Below are 22,748 nucleotides of genomic sequence, written 5' to 3'. Positions count from 1 at the left end.
TTACAGAGGCTGGTTGCTGTTGTTGTTGTTGTTGTTTCCAACAAATAAACCAGTACACAAACAAGATGGGGGGTGAGCGGCAGGTCAAGCCATCTCGGTGATGACGCTCTAATACGGCGCCATCTCACATATCTGGATGTGTTTTCTCTCTCTCTTACTCTTTCTACATGGCCAAAAGTATGTGGACACCCTAACATAGTCAAAAGTTTGGACACACCCTCTCCTTTAATGCCTTTTCTTTATTTCTAGTATTTTCTAAATTATAAATTAATACAGAAGGAATCAAAACTATGAAATAACACATATGGAGTTATGTAAAAGCAAAAAAAAAAAAAAAAAAAGTAAACAAAGCAAAATATGTTTTAAGTTTAAGATTCTTCAAAGTAGCCACCTTTTGCTTTGATGGCAGCTTTTGCACACTCTTGGCGTTCGACCAGCTTCATGAGGTCGTCACCTGGAATGGGTTTCCAACAGTCTTGAAGGAGTTCCCACATATGTTGAGCACTTGTTGGCTGCTTTTCTCCTTCACTCTGAGTTTGAGTAGGTTTGAAGCCCAGAGTTGCAGCTTATGGTCATCTTTTCTGTATAGAGCCAGGATTTTCCAAATAAGGAGTGTTGGGTTGTCACCTTTCACGCTCTGGAAACACGCAGGATCGTAATCAAGTGAGATTAAACTTACCAAAATATTGCAACAATAGTCAACCCAGGAGCCGTGGAGAGCAGCAGGTGTGCAAACTGTCAATCAAAGCCCACACAGCAGACATCAAAGCTACTATAAGTCTTCAAATCTTATAAATTGATCAATAATTTTCTAAAATGAGCACCAGCATTCTTATTAGAGGTCTCCAATTTAGCTGTTGACGCTTTTCGAATGGGAGTAAACCGGACTCGGGGATTTGTTGGAGCCAGCATCTAGCAGCACTTTAAGGTACTTTCACACTGGCCTCAGTCTCAAGCCGAGGTAGTTGCTGCTTGCTCAAGTTCTTCCACGTTAAACTGGTGAAATCCTTCCTTCGGGGACTGTCCTTTTGAGCGTGGGAGAGTTTGCATGTTGAAACAGGAAAGGATTTTCCCCAAACTGTTGCAACAATTATCACTGTGTGCTGTAGCATTAAGATTCCCGTACACTGAAACTCAGGGGACTGTCCCTAACTATAAAAAACAAGGAATGTACACATACAGTACTTTTGGACATAAACCTCATTTCCTTTTATCCTTCATCTCTATCTTATTTATTCAATATCTCTCTTTTTCACTACTTTTTTGGTTCCTTTCCTACGTTTTCGTCTCTTCTTTCATTTCCTCCAGCTTTTTTCCATTCCTCTTTCCAACTCTCCAAGTCCTCTATCCCTCACTCTAACTCTCTCTCTCTCCCAAACACACACACACACACACACACACAACCACACACTCACGCACGCGCACACGGTGGCCAGGCAGTCACCTGCACTGAAGGTAAATGGAGTGTGAGGTTTTACTGGTGCAGTGATTGCGGGGTACGGCTCAGGAGGAAATAAGTGTTTGGTTTGTTTATGTGCTATCAGACAGCAGGTGGCGGAGTCAGCACACCGCCTCTTGACCTGCGCCGGGGAGAGAGGTGGACTGAGGTGTAGGCGGGAGGGGCGGGCAGGGGGTACTGACAAAACTTCTGTCTAAACATCTCTCCAGTTATTCTCACAAGAGGCAAAATGTTGATAAGCGAGCCTACGGATGCCGGAAGACCTCAGAAAATACCGTTGTTGTAAAAACGTCAATCAACACAATATTAACTACTAATGAATGTCCCTGCATCCAATACACATGGCTACTGTCAACCATCTTCCAGGATATCATGAAACAAACTCAAAGCATGATGTCTCTATTTTAAAAGTCTCTATTGTGATCATAAAGATAAGAGTTCTCACCATAACATCATTTCTAGCTTTTCTTGGCTTTAATATTCAATATGCTCAACTGTCGTGGAACTGACTGTTCGCTAAATCCCTCCCCCTAACACAAATCATCCAATCGTAGCATCAGTAACTGTGGGTAAGCGGGGCGGGTCTGACAAGCTTTAGATTTCTGTTGCGTGATGAAGCAGCGTGCATGGGGCTGTATGTTCATATGTAAAGATGGTGATTCCTTTTGTTTGACTAAAGTGTAAGGAATGAATTAAACTGTATATGTTTGCTTTAATATGAGCTGCAAACATTTGCATGTGCGGCTAACAACCAGCAGTTGCTTCAGGGGGATTTTAATACATTATTTTGTCGTGTTATAGATTATGTTTTTTAAAAAAAAGGACTGTTGTTTTTTTTCTGCACTGTGTGGGAGTCAGCCTGGTTGATAGTGTATTTATGTGTAAATCAACATACAGTGTGTGTAAGTTTACACTCCAGCAATCAGCAGATAGCATGACTTTGCCAAACACACTGATTAGTCCTCAAACCTTTCTCTTGTAATATAAAAAGTGAAACATACTGTTGGAACAATGAAGCATAAATCTAACATCTGTCTTGCATGTCAGAGTATGCAAGATAAGCAAATAAACAGAGTTATATCAGAATGAAATAACAGTCGGATCTTACAATCTTGACCTGTCATAGCAGGGATATCACAGGTGTAACCAATAACATTAACGATGGGTCTTCTCAATTACCAGTGTGCACCAGTATCAGAGCCATAACAAACTCATTATTAATTACACCTGTGTTTTTCATGCTATGTGTTAAAATATCTGCTGTGACTAAAGGGCTGATGTTTTAATTTTTCACGAAACATATAAAATAAAACTAGATATTTGAACAGTACCAGATTTGAAAAGTTGTTGCATACGGATGCTGTACATTGCAGTTAATAATAAAATGACACTGTGACCCATGTTTTGTTATTGGAATCTATGTAACTTGTGATTTATTCTAAATTTACTTCTTCATTAATAATTGCTACTGTAATCAAGTGGTCTGTATGTTATAGATTGGTTTATTATCTTTATTTTCTTTTTTTTTTAATCTTTATTTGATTTTTTCAAATTAACAGAAGAATTAAGTGTTTCTTCATTAGTTGATAAAATATTCATATTTCTTTAAAGTTAATAAAACAATGTAACATGTAAAATCTCATCACAAATGTGAAAACTTTGCTTTTTTTCTTAGTTTTGTAGTTCATGAAAAGTTTTGAAAATATACACATAATTTACATACATACATAATTTTCTTAGGACAGTCACATGATGACATGATTTTATCTCCTCTTCGTAAATAACCTGCATTAAAAAAAAGAAAATGTGGTACAAGACATAATTTTATATCATGTGACAAAGCTACAATATGAGCTAATATACTTGTAAAACATTCATTTTCTTGTTTCTGAGTGTTTTGGACATTAAGTTGTGTAAGCTGCAGATAGTTTTGTCACAACTAATTGAAATCTAAACACCTGCTGCTAATTCTACAGATTCACTGAAGAGACGGGTAACAGTTCCCTGAGCAGCTTCTATCCATCCACTAACCAGAAGGTCGGTGGTTCAATCACCGGCTCCTCCAGTCCGCATGTCGAAGTGTTCATGGGCAAGATACTGAACCCCAAATTGCTCCCGATGGCTGTGCCATTGATGTGTGAGTGAGAGTGTGTGAATAGGTGAGCATAGAAACACTGCGGGGTGCTTTGGACAGGAAGCGCTGTATCGCTCCTGATGAGCAGGTTGGCACCTTGTATGGCAGCTTCTGCCATCAGTGTATGAATGTGTGTGTGAATGAGTGAATGTTGGCATATAGTGTAAAGCACTTTGAGTGGTTGATAAGACTAGAAAGGTGCTGTATAAATGCAGTCCATTTACCATTATTGTCAGACTGAAGAAGGATGAGAGAGAGTGTAGATGTTCATATCAGTATGTGTTTGTCCATGTGAGTGTGTCTGTTAGCGTCTGGCAAAGACTGTAAGTGCATTTCTGTTAGCCCACTGGGACCTTTTCTGGTATAAACACCGACCTTGTTGGGACCAGTAGTCCTCATGGGGACCAAAGCCTGGTCCTAATGAGAGAAAACGTCATTTCTGAGGTCCTGGTCAGGGTTAGGGTTAAGATGTGAATTGAGGTAAGGTTAAGGTCAGGGTTAAGATGTGAATTGAGGTTAAGGTTAGGGTTAAATTGGTTATGGTTGTGGTTAAGTTCAGGATTTGGGTTAGGCTGTCCACATTGAATGGAAGTCGATATAATGTCCTAACATGGATAGCTGCGTAAACATCGAGGAAGAGAGGGAGCAGGGCAATGCAACACAAAGTGCGTGTGTGTGAAGCTGTAGGGGAGGTGCGAGGTTGTGAGGGTTATCCCACTGTGTCAGAGAGAAAGAGAGAGAGAGGGAGGGGGGTGGTGAGGCTCTCTTGCATGTGGAATAAAGGAGAGATGAAAAATGTACGATAAACGAGTGCAGTATGAGGTGGCTTTGTTCTCCTGAAGGGCTGGGTTCACCAGAGGATGAAGAGCTAACTCTTACTGGGAAATCACAGCTTGGCAGAAGGTCTCTGTCTTTCATTTGCTTGCTTTCTCTCTCTTCATTCCCGTTCCTATCCATCAGTTTTCAAGTTTTTTGTCTCTTTATCTACCTTTTTTCTGTCCCTTTCTGATTACTTGTTTATTTCTGACTTGTCTTTTATGTAGCCTTATCCGTCCATATGAATCCACCTTTTTCAACTTGTCTTTACATCTTTGTCTTTATACTGTATATCCATCCCTTCTTCCCTCTTGCTATTCTTTTCTATCTTCCAGCTCTTCCTCCTCTCATCAATCCATCCATCCATTCCTTCCTTTTTGCTCTTTATCAATCTATATTAATTTATAGATTAATAAAAACAGAGAGAGACAGAAAGATGTGGCAACTAATTAGCTAAACATGTCTCTTTGTGGTCGTGCATTTAGACTGAAACTTTTTCCAGGAAACAAGCTGGATTTATAATTACGTCAGCGATTAGTGTGCATGCTTTTAATACTACTGAAAGGTCAACAGTTGCTGAAAGACTATAGCTTGCTGTATGATCAAGGCCATCAATCATTTTTACCTTGGCATCATTTATTTACAACTAACACAAGGTGTAGCATTGCCCTACAAATCCTGACTACAGCTTTTATGCTCAGATTTTGTTACAATATTTAGTCATATCCTAAAAACATATCAGTAATAATCAGCAAACTATGATGAGTAAGTTAATACTACTTTATACTGATACCTCACTGCCTTTCAGAGGGAAATATTGTATTTATTCTGCAACATTTATTTGACAGCTAGATAGTTACTAGTTACATGCTTTTCAGATTATTATTTTACATTAAATAACATGATGAGCTTGCAAAATTTACAACATTGGCGTTTTCTTTTCGCTTGGTTGGTTGGGGGCCCTTGTCAAGTTTCATATGTATGAGCTGTTCGCAGTTTAACCAAAGAGATTGTCCCTTTAAACTTCTCAGATGGTTTCATTTAAATAACTGTTTGAGGCCCAGAGAGGGCAAATGATCCAATATATATCACTAAAAAGCAAAGATTCAGTCCAGAAAATAAATACAAATACAAAAGTTTGGAGTTTTTTTCTTTATTTCTATCATTTTCTACATTATAGATTAATACTAAAGGAATCAAAACTATGAAATAACACATATGGAATTATGTAGTAAAGTACAGGGGGGAAAAAGTGCAAACAAAGCAAAATATGTTTTAAATTTTAGATTCTTCAAAGTAGCCACCTTTTGCTTTTATGACACACTCTTGGCATTCGCTCAACCAGCTTCATGAGGTCGTCACCTGGAATGGTTTTCCAACAGTCTTGAAGGAGTTCCCACATATGCTGAGCACTTGTCGGCTTCTTTTCCTTCACTCCGCGGTCAAATTCATCCAAAACCATCTCAATTGGGTTTAGGTGGTTGATGGTTGTGGAGGCCAGGTCTTCTGACACAGCCCTTACATAGGTTGGAGGTGTGTTTTGGGTCATTGTGCTGTTGAAAAACAAATGATGGTCCTACTAAGCGCAAACCAGATGGGATGGCATGTTGCTGCAGAATGTTGTGGTAGCCATGCTGGTGTGTGCAAAGCCCCCCCTCCCTAACACCATCACACCTCCTCCTTCATGCTTCACAGTGGGAACCACACATGCAGATACCATCCATCCATTCCTTGTGTTTCATGGCCCAAGCATTTCTCTTCTTATTATCGGTCTCCCTCAGTAGTTTCCTTGCAGAAATTCGACCACGAAGGCCTGATTTACGCAGTCTCCTCCGAACAGTTGATGTTGAGATGTGTCTGCTACTTGAACTCTGGGAAGCATTTATGTTGGCTCCGATCTGAGGCGCCGTTAATTTCTTTCTTTCTTTCTGAGGCTGGTTATTCTAATGAACTTATCCTCTGCAGCAGAGGAAACTCTTGGTCTTTCTTTCCTGGGGCGGTCCTCATTTGAGCAAGTTTCATCATAGCGTTTGATGGTTTTTTTACTTTAAACGTTCTTGAATTTTCCACATTGATTGACCTTCGTGTCTTAAAGTAATGACAAATTGTTTCTCTTTACTTAGTTGAGCGATTCTTGCCATAATATGGATTACTACAGTAGTTGAACAGGGCTATCTGCTATATACCAACACTACCTTGACACAACACAACTGATGGTCTCAAACACAGTAAGAAGGAAAGAAATTCCACCAATTAATTTTTGACATGACACACCTGTTAATTTAAAACAATTCCAGGTGACTACTTCATGAGGCTGGTTAAGATATTGCTGATAGCTTTTTTATTTACTACATAATTCCATATGTGTTATTTCATAGTTGTGTTCAGTATTGTACTACAATATGGAAACTAGTAAAAAATAAATAAAAATCCTTGAACGAGTTGTGGAAATTGTCTGAAAACACTAAACACAACACTGCTGGGTTGAAGATTGAAAAATATTATTGTACAATAAGGTGACAAGACACACACAGAGTGAATCATTCCCCTGTCTCGCTATACAAAGCCAAACTGACCTTTTTATAGTCTTCAGAGACAAAGAAATGATCATACAAACGTATGGATTACAACCAATGGCAAACAGCCATAAGACATACATTCACATGCACATGTATGTTAGATAAGAGTCACCTTTCCCCAAGACTCAAGAAACCAAGGGCCTCAAGCCAGATATGGCCCCTGTCCCCTTAGCATGTCTTGCTTATACTAAGAACCAAACTGTTACCTTATTTGGACCTAAGCCAGAAGGAAAGAAAGAAAGGCCCCATCAGGAATAGCAAGAAAACATTCCTTCCCTCAGACACACACAGTAACAGAGAGAAGCAATGATCTTACTTCACATCTGTATATTAAAATGATCATTACCTTTACAGGTGTGTCCAAACTTTTGACTGGTACTGCATGTCAATTACAGGGTTCATTTGATACTTAAACACATTTTGCTGCTACTTCTATAGTTATTCTTAAATGGGATTTTGAATTTAAAAAACTTTTACTGGTAAGCATTTTTACATTGTTGTATTGGTGCATTTACTTAAGTAAAGGATCTGAATACTTCCTCCACCACTGTCAACAATGTGTGTCAAGTTGTATTGTGTACGGGGAGAACGGAGCTTTGTGCAAACGCTGTCATATGGATGACAAAACAGATAGTGGCAGTGGCACAGCATTTCACTGTTATTCACTCGCATTTCATTGGAAGAGGAAGAAGAAGTAGAAACACAACCACAACAACAACGCCAGAAACCTTCATGCAAGCGTCACTGTCTTTATTGTCTCATTGATAGCTTTTTAGAGTTTAACATAACCACCTTTCTCTCACTGAAATGTTGTAATCTGTGTTTCTGCATGACAACAACATTTTGGAATTTGCCGGCTTAATGTAGATGAAGTTTGAGTCCTTTACAGACCCCCAAATCTTGTTAACAATCAAATCTGGGCACTGTAATTAAACAAGAAGATCTATGACAGCTCAGCAGATGGTACTTGTCCAGTCAGGTGTACAAATGGTTCATGTTGACGTCTGGACAAAACTGCCAGCATCATCTCAGGAAAGTGTATCCATACACCTACCAGACCACAACAGCTGAAGAGTTTGAAATTAAACAACATGCCATACATCTCTCCCATCAGGGTGGTCTTATTTCATGTGTTAACACAGGCAGAAGGTCAATGGATTCAGTTGGTTTGGCTTTTAAAGGACCAACTGCAACCAACTTTCTCCCCCTCCCCGTCCCCGTCCAAGTATGTAGGAGAACCCGAAACTCACGAAAAAACACGAAAGGCCCTCTCTAGAGCCAGTGTTTGGTTTGTCCATTCTGGGCTACTGTAGAAACATGGCGGTGAAACATGGCAGCCTCTGTGGAAGAGGGTCCGCTCTTTATGTAGATATAAAGTGCTCATTCTAAGCTAACAAAAACACAATGATTCTTATTTTCAGGGGATTAAACACTGATTAAAACACACTTATGGAAATATTATTCGATTGATGACACTAAATTCTACACACTGCACCTTTAAAATAAGCCTCTAATTCACAAAGTTCCACTTCTCCGACTTTGACTCAACGACATAATGCTGTCAGTGAATCCAATAATTATGAGCAATGTAATACTACAATATTATTACAGAAATTATATCATGACATTCAGAATGTAACAAATAAACCTCACATTGCAACAATACATATAGACATTAACAAAATGTTGAAATTCATAAATACTGATGATGTTGTCAATTATGTGATCGTTAAGAGTCACGGTCTTAAATACATTCCTTCTAGACATGTTTACTTCAGCTAGACTGAGCTTTACCATTTAATTACCCCCGTTACTTTAGCTCATGTGTGCACATGTGCATGCATGCCTCTTGGTGTGTGTGTATATGCGTGTTCGTGAGTGTGTGTGTGTGTGCATCTGTGTTTAATACCCTAACAACCCTATTACTTGCCATGGTTTTTACCTTAAACTTCTTCGTTGGTTAAATGGGAGCACGGCTCGGCTTTAGAACAGCCTCAGGCGTTTCCTTACGTGCTCAGTTAAAGGGGTGGGACGCGGAGGTAAAACTCTGTGATTCGATTTCAATTAAAGGAGAGGAGAAGCGGAAGCTTTAATTGATTGTCGTTATGCCAGAGCTGTGTGTGTGTGTGTGTGTGTGTGCGTGTGTGTGACGGTAGACACACACATGTCCTACTTTCTCCTTGCTTGATTATACTCCAGTCTATGTCGTCTAAGGCATTTTGCACTTATCAATTTACCACGGCACTACATTTATTATATTATTATGTAAAATTACTGCCAAAATTGTTAGTAGTAAATGGAATTAAAATGTACATCAGGTGTAATAAAAATGCTCAGAGGTTAATTCATTTTTTATCTGATTTATCTGTGATTTTTTATTAAATTAAGTCAACAAACTGTTTGTTTAAGCTACTTTCCCTGTCCAAGGCTTATTCTAACGTGCCAAAGGCTATCATTATAATACCCCATGCAAATATGGCAACATTATTACACCGAGCATAGTTTGATCCCCAAAGTGATGGCTACTCAGAACGTCCTGAAAATCTGCCCCACCGACGCTGCCTGTCACATTGTGTACAAAACGACACGGGTCAATGAGTAGATGTGGAAAAAAAAAAGAGAGAGAAAAAAAACCCCTACAGAACTGCTTTACCAAGTTTGTTTTTGCTCTTTTTTCAGTCTTTTTATCCTTTGTTTGTATGCATTATTTGTGTTAGGATTTTTTATTCGGCATCTCCTCGTCCCTTGTTGTGCTTTTTTGGCTCGGCTACAAGGCGTTAATGAAAGCATTTCAAGCAAACATGTTGATTTTTGTTTCCATGGGGATCCAGAAGGCCTGACAATGTCACTGAGGCTTCGGCCAACAGACTGGTGGAAAACACTGCCGCCTTTCTCTTTATACATCCCTCTCGAACTCACTTGTGTCCTTCTATTTCTCCTCTACTCTCCATCTCTGTTGCATCTTCTTTTCCGCTTTACTTTTGTCTTTCTTTGTTCAGCACTCTTTACATTTCTCTAATTAGACCAGTCTTTCTCCTGTGTTTGCTTTTACTATATGTTTGCCCTTATCCATCTTTTTAAGCAGCCCTTCAGCTCTGTTTCTCTCTTTTTCTCTGCCACTTTTCTCTCTTTTCTGCTCTTTCCTTTTTCTGTTTCTGATCCTCTCTGTTCTTTTCACGCCCTTTCTTCCTTTGTTGTCGTCTATGTGTGAAGAGCTGTGATAAATAAAAACAAACACAGCGTTTATGTGTTTGTGTGTGTGCACGTTTGAGAGACGGACGCCAGCTCTCTGATAGCATTGTTAGCCTCTCCACCTCTCCTCACTCCACTGCACACCCAGCTACAGGCTTTCTTCCCCCTCTCCATCCCTCCATCCAGGCCCCCAGCCAGGAAGGCGGCTTCGGGGCCAAGTCAGGCCAGGACGGAGGCTTCATTGTGGGGCTGCAGGGGGCGTCGGTGCTGGAGGATGAGGACCAGGGATCCAGGCCAAGCCCCAGACCCAAGACCCTGATCTGGCTTGCCAGCCAGCCCACTGAAGGGCCTTCGTGGCTGGGCACAACATCAGGGCAAGAGGGGAAGTGGAGGACGGAGGTCTCAGCAGTGGTAATGGCAGTGGCTAGATTAAGACCTTCTCTTAGAATCAGCACAATAGAAGAGGTCTATAGCGGAGCTACATGCACACACACACACACAAGCGTACACACATACACACTGCCTCTATTCAGCTCCGTCCATGTCGCCCATCAGAGGCAGAAAAGCATGAATAAATACATGAGCAGTGTAGAGCTCCATAGGACTGATAAAAAGAAAGAAAAACAGACAGAAAGAATGGTAAATTGAAAAAAGGGAACAGATGAATAATTTTGATGGTTTTGTACTACAGTAATTGTGATGGGAGGAGAGAAAAAAAGAAGAGACAGGAAAGGAGGATGATGAATTATGAAAATCCTCCAAGTCCCTGAGCTCAGGAAATGGAATAATTAGGAAAAGTTCAAGAGCCAAGTTTTGAAATTAATGGCAGAAATGAAGTTAGAGAGGCCTTGGAGTTATTGTGTAAGAAGTATCAGGTTTACTGGAGAGGACAGTAGCAGCCTGGCTGCACTACTGCAACAGCAGCTACCTCTGTTGTGCTTTTTTGTTGATTTAAAGAAAATTTATCACATCACAAGCACAATAATATATAATAGACAAATCAATATTTTGAATGAGCAACTGCGCCTAAAGCACTACTGTTGTTACTACAATTGTTATTCCTACATATGCTTCAACTACAACTGATAAAATACCCATTACTGCTGCTCCTATACTATTATACTCAAAATATCATGACTACTACATTCTTACTGCTACTAATGTTACCTCTACCACTTCCAAGTGTCACTTGATCCAACACTTGCCGGATACGAGGCTCCAAAATGTAGTTACACATGGAAAAAAGTTGCATATGAACACAGTTTGTAGAGGATTTTGTTGAAATTTCCTCTCATTTATTTACTTATTTAGAGGACCAGTAGCGTGGACCAATGCTAATTCCACAGTATTTATAGCCTAGGCTAGTTTTCAATGCCAGTCTCTAGCAAAAATCGCTCTGTGACAAACAGGCCATCCTTTTTATATCTACAATTTCTAGTTTAATTAGTTGAGGAGTTTGTCATGATTCATACAGCTTCTGACTGCCATGCTCTGTTATCCTGGTGGATGTTTTCAGGTTAAAGGTGGGGGTACGCCTGAAAAGATCTACTTTGTAAGTGTCGTCCCACCGTGTCAGAAGGCAAACGTGTTAATCTGGCGCACGCTGTCAGACAGTCTCCTCTGGAAGCCATTCAGAGTGTTACACTCAAGCAACAACAAGAAGTACTTCTGTTGGAGTTTACTGATACCTTAAATGTTTGTAGCGGTCGAGTCAAAGACCCAAATGTTCACATAGTTCAGGCAACACTTCACTGCAGAGGCAAACTTAGATATCTGACACTTTCTGTCTTATTTTGGGAGCTTGTACTAATCCAGCTGATCACACATTTGAGTTTTTCTTCAACACAAGGTGAAGACACAATTAAAAGCAGCAGGAATTCAGCTGAGTCACAAAAGCTTGTGTTAGATTCTCCTCTTTCTTAAGGGTTAAGACACCAACCATGAACCGATCTGTCCGCAGTTTGAATCTAGCCGGGAACCTTTGTTGCATCTCTCTTGCTATCAAACAAAGATGCCCAAAAACTAATTAAAAGAAAAAACCTTTTTGCCTAAATGCTATTGTTTCCTCCTTTATACCTGATCAGAAGAACTGCAATCATACAATTTCATAGAAGACATAATACCCAAGCTTAAAGTAAACTCTTTTACCCAGAACGCTGCACACATCAATACATTTATTCAATTAATTCACACAATAAGCAGCAATTTTTTCTTTTTAGAGATTATTCGAGGCATTATGAGAGTGGCGGGAGAAAGGGAAGCTGAGAAAAGCAAACAAAAGAGAGAAGATGATGCATATTAAAGTTCACAAAGTATAAATAAACCCATGAGGACACGGTGTCTGCCCAGTGCACCACGCTGTATGTTACTTTATTGAGCACTATTCATTTTTCTTTGTGCCAGCTAATGTCCATGTTTTTGGCCACAGAGGAAAGTAGAGGAGCCTAGATGCCTGGTAATGTCTGCAATAAGACCTTTTTACCACCTCTTACCTCTTCACCTATACTATAGGTACTTCTGTAGTCAAAGTGTGTGTGCGTGCATGTGTGTGTGCGTGCGCGTGTGTTTGCGTCACAGCTCTCAGAAAGGACCCTGGGACCCTCCTCGACAGTGAGAGCTTTTAGCTCTTCTTCGCTAATGTCCTGAATAATGGCATCTTGATGGAGAGAGAGTAGACGAAAAAAGAGAAAGAGGAGAAAGAGAGAGAGGGGTAAAAAAAAAAAAAAAAAAAAAGGAGAGACAGTGAAAAAGAGTGGAGAGGGAGGAGATAGAGATGGAAAAAAAAAAGATAGAGAGAGAAACCTCTGCATCCATCTGTCTTTACCTCCAGACCTCCATCAGTAGCAGGCCTATCATTATTCCCTCTCTCTGCCTTTCTATTGTCATTATTCCCTTTTTGTCTCCTTTTTCAACATCATGATGATCCAGAGAGATTTTACTTGCTCTTGCAAAAAAAAAAAAAAAAAAAAAAAAAAGACGAATCGTGCGTGTGCATGTACATGTATATCCTTACGTGGCTTGCCAACCTTTTAGCAGAGTGAACTTTTGATGACATTAGGGCATTATTAGGAAGAAAAGGTAATATGCTGTTTTTAGCAACATTAGCTGAAACCACTGCAGAGCTCCCCTCAAGATGCAGCATCGCTAATGGCTGCTAAATGCTGGCTCCTATAAATACTGCAGCTGTATTGAAGTCCGAGGTGAAAAAGTTACCGTTTTCCCCTCGGCGTGCAGTTTAGATCTCGATATCTTGTCTTTGGTGTGGATGATTGACAAGGTGTGTCAGCTGAGGTGGTTGCCAGTTCATCAGTTGGGACGGGATAAATGTGAGTAAGGTTGTAAACAATCTGCAGGAGCCGGCGCAGCTAACGGGCAAACAACAGTCTACAAAGTTGTGAACTATACAGCATTTATCAAACATTTTACAGTGGCTTGTATTACTTAACAATTGAAGTCTGTGTGAATCTGTGACAGGAATCCAATGTGTTCCTAATAGAAATGAATGGGAGCAGTCTGACTGCGCCATCATCCAACCACAGCTCCACCCAGACTTCCTTCTTATTTTACCCAAATTTAGATTTTTCTGACGCCAGTGATAGACATGATCCCTATGTACTGAATAAGTCTGACGCCACTGATGCCACGCGCGGGTGTTTCTATGGTATATGGTTGAAACAGAAATGAGGAACTGGAATAAAGCTGTTTAAGACATGCAAGAAAAAAACTAGTTCCTGTTTTGTATCGCAAAGACAACTGGCAGATTGTCTGCCAAACGAGAACCTGTGGCTAATGAGGTATATCATGTCCCGGAGGCTTCTCGGACATTGTCTCATTTCATAAACGTGTCTCGAATTTCCATAGTTACATGTCTTATTTGTAAATCACAAAGAGAGCATGAGTTCAGTATATCTGGGTGGTTTTCCATTCTTCTTCTTTCAGCTTCATATGATCTTAATATTGATGCTTCATTTTCTCCTCCTGGAAACCTGTTTGAGTTCAGTCATTATGGATGAAAGTATCTGCTAAACATGAGGTGTGTTGTGCAGTTTGGCTCTTTGTTTAAAATCCTTCGATATGAGCAGGAGGTGGTTGATTTACAAGCTCACCGTTAAGTATTTGGGTTGTGGGGTCACTATAGGGCGTTGGTGTTCAGCTGCACTGAGTAAACTGTAGATAGAAACAAACGCTCGCCTTCACAAGTTTCCATCTTCTTTTCTCTCTCTGTATGACTCTCACTCTTTAAATCACATGTTCTCTCTCTCTCTCCCACACACACACACACACACACACACACACACACACAGGAATTGGTAGGGGTCATCGCCCCATCAGTTAAGTCAACAAAGTGAGATCAGTGAGTTAAATATTAATACATTTATTTTCTACTTCTGAGCAAAAGTAACTGCTACAAATAAATTAAATGAAAGGATCATTAACACTTTCTTTTATAGTGAAAAATGTATTTTGATACAAAAGGCCCAACAAAAAAAGATAAAAAAATGCCCCAACTAACCTGCCTGCTCCTTGTGTCTATTTTTTTGCTGTAAAATTGGCATTATTTTCCTTTTCCACGCTGCTTCATTCCTACTATTTTCAGCAGCAAAACTGTCTCATAAGCGAAATTAAACATTGTCCCCTCCTCTCGACTGAGATAAGAGGATTCCTCCCGACATCCACACAGTGTGCACACACCACCACCCCCCTCCTATTCTGGCCTCTCACTCAGGAAACCAGGATTTTATCCCCCCCACCACCCCACCCTAAAAAAATATACATTTTTCCCAAAGCTGTTTTCATACAAGTTTTATTGTTTTCTCTAAATTTGCGTGTCCTCTCCTCCTCCTCCTCCTCCTCCTCCTCCAGCTGTGCAACTCCCATTACAGATGCGCGGCTGCACGCACATCGCCTATATACAGAGGAAACATTTCATTTCAAAGTTACCAAACTACAAAATGGCATCACCCAGGGCGCGTTCGCTCAAATAGGTCACAGCTTTTACGGCGCATTGTTAAGTGGGAGAAAAAAAAAAAACGAGGTCTGTCTGTGTGTTTCACTGCGGTGTTCCGTTGCCGTGTCTGTGCCAAATAATTGGCAAGAGATCATTAGAAAAAAACAGGGCCTGTTTGCTTCTGCATGCAAGGACAACCTGCGTGGCACGGAACACCTTTGTCTCCTGAGGGAGGGGGGGGATATTTATCGGGCATTTCTGGATTTTAATACTTAAATACTTCAAGTTAAACCGCACATCCCTGCTGAATTGTTATTTAAATAATTGTAAAACTTGCGTGCGTGTTAAGAGGAGAGATGTTGTGTTGCTGCGACGCACAGCTCTTAACACCGCTGATATTTAATATTGGATAATAATAGAGGAATACAGGGTCGTTTCTGAATGAATGAGGATGAACACAATGCTTCGACATAATAGTTTCCCTCTCAATAACTTTGAATAACAGTTTTTTTTTTATTTATGGTAGAAAATACGTTTTTTTTTTTCACAAGGTGGCCCACACAAACTAGACGCACAATGCATTCCTCTGCATATCTCCATATTTACTTTTTAGTTTAAAAAAAAACACACACCAAAATGTTGATATAATATAGTTTTCTCATAATTTGTCCTTGTTTGTTTTTCTTTAGCTGCTCTCTTGAGAAATAATGCGCCCCACACTTTCCCTTCAGATGCGTTCATCTCATTTTTAAACACAGAATCTGACACTTTCATATATATAGATATATTTTCCTCTGTGAATATAGATTATTCTTATCAGCTTCATTTCACTTCATACGTTTTTTTTTTTTTTTTCTGTGACTGTGTGATTTAGATTTTACTCAGCTGTTGTGCTCCTGCGATACACACACGGTGAGTCCAACAAGATGAATCTGGGAGACAATTCTGGCTTCTTTTTTTTTTTTTCGACCTGCCCACTCAAGAGTAGAAAGCGGTGAATCACAGTCATCACTGCAGGAACGTAGTGTTTACTCAGCATAGCAATGCAACCAAACACACTACTCCAAACCTTTACGATTTTATTGAATTAAATGTAATTAAAAGTTTTGACAATTTGATACAGACTGTGACATATGAGGTCGATGTTTTTACGCAACAAATCAAAAATTTCGGGGCCGAATTCATTGCAGCCTGTTTGCTAAAAGGCCTCTGCTGCTGTCTTTTCAAACTGGCTTTAATATGGAAATATAAATAGTGCATATTTCTGTGATTGTGTTTCATTTAAAGCTACATCTATAAGAGGAGGAGAGCGGGCTGGATAGGTGGAGAAGCAGAGACTCCCCTCCAGCTCGTAGCGAGCCTCCGCCCTGCTGAAGTGTCCTTGAGCAAAACGCTGACTCCCTATCCGCTTCAGGGGTTGCGTGACCCTCTGATCTCCGGAAAAAAAAAGAGGGGAGTCCCGCCCTCCTCCCCCCCATCAGAGGTCTAAATAAGTATGCGTTTGCGTTTTGGGCCACTTTCTTTGATGGACAAGGAGCTCCGCGCAAAACAGGGGCGCAAGGTTGTTTCCAAATTACGCACGCGCCATCACAGCTGCGTAAAAGCATTTTTTTTTAAATCACACTTTCTGACTTCAGTGAAGAGGAATGAAAAGAAACAGATAAAATTAAAGCTTCTGTTTATTAAAACCTTGATTGACCACAGTGCTGAGCGCATCCAGCGCACCTGTACATAAACTTAAACTGCGTGTTTACTGTCGTACTTGAGCTGTGACACAATAAACTTAAATAATACATTATTTTAATTGAATGACACATGTTGGGAAGTAAGTGCTCACATTGAATTTGCTGATTTGATCTGTGATATTAATTTATCACGTTGAAGTACTGATGTATTTGTATCACAAATCTTTCATCAGTTTAACAAAAGAGAAATCAAAGTAAAAATAAGTCGCTTAAATACTTTCAGAAAAGCGTCACCTGACATCCTTAAACTCTGTTTTAAGTTGCGCTTTAAACTCATTCTACAAAGATTTTTACAGTTTCAAATGAAAAAGGTCGGTGAACCTGACTCTCAGTTTACCCTCCGCATCATCCTCTGCTCCTCTCTCCTCCCTCTCCCTCTCCGCTCTGCAGCGCGCTGCTTTCTGAGGGCTCCTTATAAATAAAATCCACCGTCCCCGGTTCCTCTTCCTTATTGGTCAGGTGGAGCCGTTACCTCACTCCGGGGCCGGTGACGCAGCGTCTTCACTTATCCTTCATGTGCGTCTCTTCTTGTTTCTTATTGAGAGTCTTGCCGGTCGAGTCAGAGGGAGAAAGCTGGATTCGCGTGCCGGACGGACCGGGTGCGCTCGATACTAAACACTTTCCATCCCGGGAGGAGAGCGGCGCACAAGAGCAAGCTCTCTCTCTCTCTCTCTCTCTCTCTCTCTCTCTCTCTCTCTCTCTCTCTCTCTCTCTCTCTCTGTTATCTCTCACTCTCTCTACATCTCTGTCACACACACACACTTTCTCTGTGAGCTGCTCTCCCTCTCTCTCTCTCTCTCTCTCTCTCTCTCTCTCTCCCTCCGCTTCCCTCTCCCTCCCGCACACACACACACACACTCACGCCCGCGCGCCCACGCACGCTCTGTATACGTCTCCACTTTGCCGTAGTAAGTTACGGCATTGATCTCAACGGCGAGTGCGGATCTGTCTCTTGTGTTCGCCCCTTTCTTCGACGGACCGACTTGGAGAAACGCTCGAGAGAGACAAGTAAGTACAAATACGTGTGATTTACGATCACTATTACTGACACTCGTGGGCTTAAATCTTGCATGTGTTTATGAGTGTATGTGTGAGTGTGTGTTTGTGTATGTGTGTGTGTGAGTGTGTGTGTGTGTGTGTGATTTGTCCGATCGTATCGTGTGAAGGCTATATTTGGTGTAACTTAACTTCCACTGTTAGTTCATGGAGACGGTACATCCCCGTCACACATCGCGGACCCGGATGGTTTCGTTGAATTTTGGAGTATTTTCCCAAAACTATTTCTGCTTATATCGAGTTTATGCGCGTCAGTCTCGAGCTTCTTGTGACTTTTTTTTTTTACCGGCTGTGGACTGAAATCTCTGATTGAAGTTTGCTTGAAAATTAAGATGAGGCTTCTGTTCCGGTTAACCGCCGTGCCGAGTTGGATTTACGCACCTGCAGCCCCTTCTGGGTTTCATACCTTTCTTTTTTTAAAATCGCCTAACATTTAATTAGTATAATGACGGGCTTTAAAATCACAGCTATTACATCTTTTTTTCTCAACTTTTTGAAGTTAATGGAGAATCGCTGCTGTGGGTGTTAAGACAATTTAAAAATTCAATTTCATAGATCTGTTGCTAAGTGATTGACAGTAGTCAGCGTAGTTTCTAGAGAAGCTACTGACGTTTTAATCTCCCTGAAACAAGAGCAAAGTGTTTTGTAAACAAGTGGATTCATATTTTTTTCCCCCACTGGCCACGTTCTTCTCTACTTTAAAACTTTGCACGCTTTTTTTTTTTTTTTTTAATACGAGTGTCAAAGTGTTTTCATAGTTTTGCCCGGTCGACTCCTCGTGTCGTGTGATTATCGTGGATTAATTGTTGTTTGGACGATGAGTAAACACGTCTGTCTGTTTGCCGTCTGTAAATGCCGTGCGTAAAAAGTAACAGCTTGTGTTTTCTGTCAGTCTCTGGACAGCGGTCGTCTCCTCTCAGAGCGCACACAGTCAGCCACAGCGAGGAGTAATTAGGGGGGAACCCACTTCACACCTTATTTCTACAAGAATAAACAGGTTAGTTTGCTCCTTTAAGCAGTGCAGAGGAGTGTAAAAGTTGAGTAAATTATGACTATTTACAAAAAAAGTTAGATTTCCAAAACTCTGTTTGACCCATTTTTTTTAAATTTGGATTTTAAGACACAAGTATTTATAGAAGGCTAACAAATCTGGATACAGTGGTTAAAGGTGAGATTTAGCTGCTCTCTGTGCTCCACAAGCCTGCAATTCATTTTAAATTTAAATGTCATTTCATACGTTTACTTCCCATTTCAGTTCTTCCTGCTCTTCAAATTCTACATTTAAAACAAGTTTCTCTTTTGTTACAGAAACCACACACTCCGGCACACACACACACACACACACACACACACACACTCTCACATCTCCTTTCAGTGCTCACCTTTCACAAAGGCTCCTTGAGGAACGTCAGTGCGAAAGGTTTTAAACTCTTATGATGTGTTGCAGCTGGTGTTAAAAGGGTATTTCTGAGGCTAAATTTGTTTTTATTGTAAAAGATAAATTCACAGAGAAGGCGGTGAATCCTCTGTTGCTTTGTGTTTTACTAATTTAGAGAGGAGACATTTGTTTTTCCATTGATACACCCTTGATTTGACCTCAGACGCAAATATGAGAATAAGTTTCAAGCTCTTTGGACTCTCTTAATCTAAACTCCCACTCTCTCCACCTCCAGTCTGTGTGTGTGTGTGTGTGTGCATGCCAGACCTCTGCCCTGTGTAATGTTGAGGTTCCAACAATGCAAACACAGAGCAATATGTGTATATATACATGTATGTACTGCATGTGTGTATCTGGGTCACTGCTGGGCACTGAGTGAGTATTATTTTTTTTTTTGACCTCCTCTCGTCTACAACACTGAAACTCGGGAGTCACATTCAAACTAGCCCTTCTCCCCTGCTTGGAAAGTATTTCATTTAGTAATGGCCCTGCAGGAATAGAACAGTGTCTGCTTTGTCGGCTGTTGTTGGCTATTGCAAAATCATCTCATTTGCGTCCTTGATTCGGTCTGTATGTGTGTTTGAGCACATTTGTGTTTTTTTTTTTTTCTGTCTTTCTTTCAAATCTGGCTTTTGTGCTACAGTTGCTGAGCGGTGTTGTAACTCGTTTTAACACTGGAATGAAAACTCTTTACGAATGACGGTAAAGCTGTACAAAACTGTTGTAGGAAGCAGCTTTAATTTGTGAAAAATTCCCCTAGACTTGACCCTGAAGTCACTTGCAAAACAGATGCAAACATGTAACAATGGAAAACGTTGCCTGTATGCATGTGTTTGACAAGTGCAAGCAGATACTGACTTTCACCATTCACTTGTTTAAAAATTGTTATTTTTGGTGTCATTTTTTTTGCATGTTTTTTCTGCATGTTTTGTTTGATTTGACACCTTAAATGAATGAGGGAATGGTTTAAATCGCTTGTGCAGTGAAGTCAGCGTTGGCCTGAGCATTTTCTTTGCTGAAGAAATCACATTTTGATAGTTTAGGTTAGGATGTCCTGCACTTTCTGGAGATTTTTTTATGCATTATCATCCAGCTACAAGCATGCCAGGTAATCTAATCTAGTTATAGGTACTATCGGGGATAGGGGTGGCTCTTGAACAACAAATTCTGCCTGCTTACTTAAGAGAGGAGTACAATCCCTCTGACAATAAAAGAGAGCCTGTCTTCACAGCTCCTCACAAGACACAGAAATCAAGGTTACCCCTCAGGGGAATGAGGAGGAAATGGGAAATTATTTTGGTTATTACAGACAGGTGTTACTTCTCTGTGGGAATATCTCCTTGAACTATTTTAAAGTGTGTTTTCTCACAGTGGTTCCCTTGGCTTTTGGTTCAGAGTTTTGTTATTTTGGGTTTTTTTTTTTTTTTTTTGTATTTTCCTCAGTGTGTCATTGATAAAAGTAGCTGCTTTCACATTTGAAAAGGTTGGTTTTGGGTTTTGTGATTTTGTTTCACAAGTACTAAAGATGATATTATATGGTGAACACACACTGTTTATTATTCTTTCTACCTTTGGTTGAAAAGTTTAAAATATAGACTAAAGAAAGTTTTCTACATGAGATTTCTGTTCTAAAAGATGATGTTTCTGTTTTGGAAAGAAAAATAGATGTTATCTGAAGTTTTCTAATGTCTTTCAACTGAGTATTAATATATGAAAGAATTCTCAAACACTTATTAAAAAGCTGCAAAACAGTAAAGACCAAGTTAATTGATTTAGAACCATATATCTCACCATTTTAAATATTTTTCTATGACTTTTACATACAGACCAGCTGTTCAAAATGAATTGTTATTTTAATTATGGCTACAGATTTTAATTTTCAGACTTCTTTCTGACCTAAAATGACAAAAACTTAATTTAAAGGTGTCATTTTAGGAATGAAAACATTAATTCTCTCTGTAGAGTTCAGCAAAAATCCAGGTGTCATCAAAAGGTTGAAATCACAGGACTTTGTGTTTGTCGTTGTCCAGGTCGCTCCACTGCTCCTCTCCTGCGTGTGTCTGTGAGGACCCCTGGTCATGTCAGTTTAGCTGCCCTGCGTGATGCCTGATCATGACAGCACCGCCCTCCTAACAAGACAGACCAAGCGCCGACGTGTCGACATCGGGGTGAAAAGGACTGTGGGTAGCGCGTTATTCACCCGCGCCAGGGAGACACTTCTCAACAGTATGAACCAATCGCACGGCCCCGATCAGGACGGAGACTGCTCGTTGGTCAGTCACGGCCACGGGGGTACCAACGGTGACGGAGAGAAGTCGAATGTTCTGAGGAAGTTGCTGAAGAGAGCCAACTCGTATGAAGACGCCATAATGCCTTTCCCTGGCGCGACCATTATCTCTCAGCTGCTGAAGAATAACATGGGGAAGAATGGAGGGAGTGACTCAGGCTTCCAGGTAAACATAGAAATACACACATCCAGCAGTGGTGAAAGTCCATCAATTAACAGGTTCCAACTTTGATAATAAATTAATAGCTTTAGTCACCATTTGAAATCTTTTTATACATTATTGTGTCATCCTGCACCCCCTAAATCAACCAATTAAACCTCTAATTAGTCATCAATCATTTGAAATTGTTTGTTAATTTGTCCTCTGTTACAGGGCAGTGGAGCTCTGTCCAGTGGAGGCTCAGAGATCCAGGCCGAGGACGCCTGCAGCAACTCCTCCCGTGACCGGGACAGCCCGTCTGACTGCCTCTCCCCTGGGCCACCTCTTCCCCCTCCATCATCATCCTCCTCTTTTGGGCGGCCGCCACCTCCTTCGAATCTCAACTCTCACGCTGCCGCTCAGCCCCTCTCCCTCTCCACCTTCGACTTGGACAGGCTGTCAGACGAGCACCTCCGTGCCAAGCGCGCCCGTGTGGAAAACATCATCCGCGGCATGAGTCACTCGCCGCTGGTCCGGCCCAACACCGGCGACCACAACCAGGAAAGCAACCGCGACAACGAGAGCGGCAGCAGCGATCCCCGAGGGGACGGCAACAGCCACAACAGCAGCGGCAGCCACAACCACAGCCGGCAACCCAGCGACTGCCCTTCCTCACTCCTGAGCTCTCCGGGTTCGCGGGGCGGCGTGGTCAGCGTCGGTGAGGTTTACCGTGAGAATAAGAGAAAGCAGAGGCTGCCGCAGCAGCAGCACAGCTTCACACAGCTGGTGTGTTCCAGGCAGGAGCAGAGACAGGAAGAGAGGCGGCAGCTGAAACTGCAACTGGAAGACATGCAGGTTGGTAGAGGAAACTATTAAAAAGTAGAATAGACCGCCCCTAGGTGCAGACATTTGCAGCTGACAAACATAAACTGCCTCTTCTTTTTTATTTTCAAAT

The 22,748-nt window shown here is 40.9% G+C and overlaps 2 protein-coding genes across 12 annotated transcripts in view; one reads left to right on the top strand and one right to left on the bottom strand.

Moving 5' to 3' along the window:
- ccdc28a (coiled-coil domain containing 28A) overlaps positions 1-22,748 on the bottom strand; it is a 223,490-nt gene that overhangs the window by 110,060 nt on the left and 90,682 nt on the right. The gene's annotated exons all lie outside the window — the stretch shown is intronic.
- Positions 17,682-22,748, top strand: part of LOC122976664 (prospero homeobox protein 1-like) — a 35,303-nt gene continuing 30,236 nt past the window's right edge. The window contains exons 1-4 of one of the 3 annotated variants that reach the window (XM_044345257.1): positions 17,682-17,881; positions 18,822-18,926; positions 21,398-21,820; positions 22,028-22,648. In XM_044345257.1, the coding sequence (XP_044201192.1) occupies positions 21,470-21,820; positions 22,028-22,648 (972 nt within the window). In that variant the 5' untranslated portion in view covers positions 17,682-17,881; positions 18,822-18,926; positions 21,398-21,469. Of the gene's footprint in view, positions 17,882-17,998; positions 18,927-21,397; positions 21,821-22,027; positions 22,649-22,748 lie in introns of those variants that run through there. The other 2 variants (XM_044345255.1, XM_044345256.1) reach the window with 2 other exon arrangements.

This window comes from Thunnus albacares, chromosome 24, assembly GCF_914725855.1.
Source record: "Thunnus albacares chromosome 24, fThuAlb1.1, whole genome shotgun sequence".
NCBI lineage: Eukaryota > Metazoa > Chordata > Actinopteri > Scombriformes > Scombridae > Thunnus > Thunnus albacares.
Note: the sequence above shows the minus strand (reverse complement) of the source record. Positions and strands in the feature narration are given on the sequence as shown.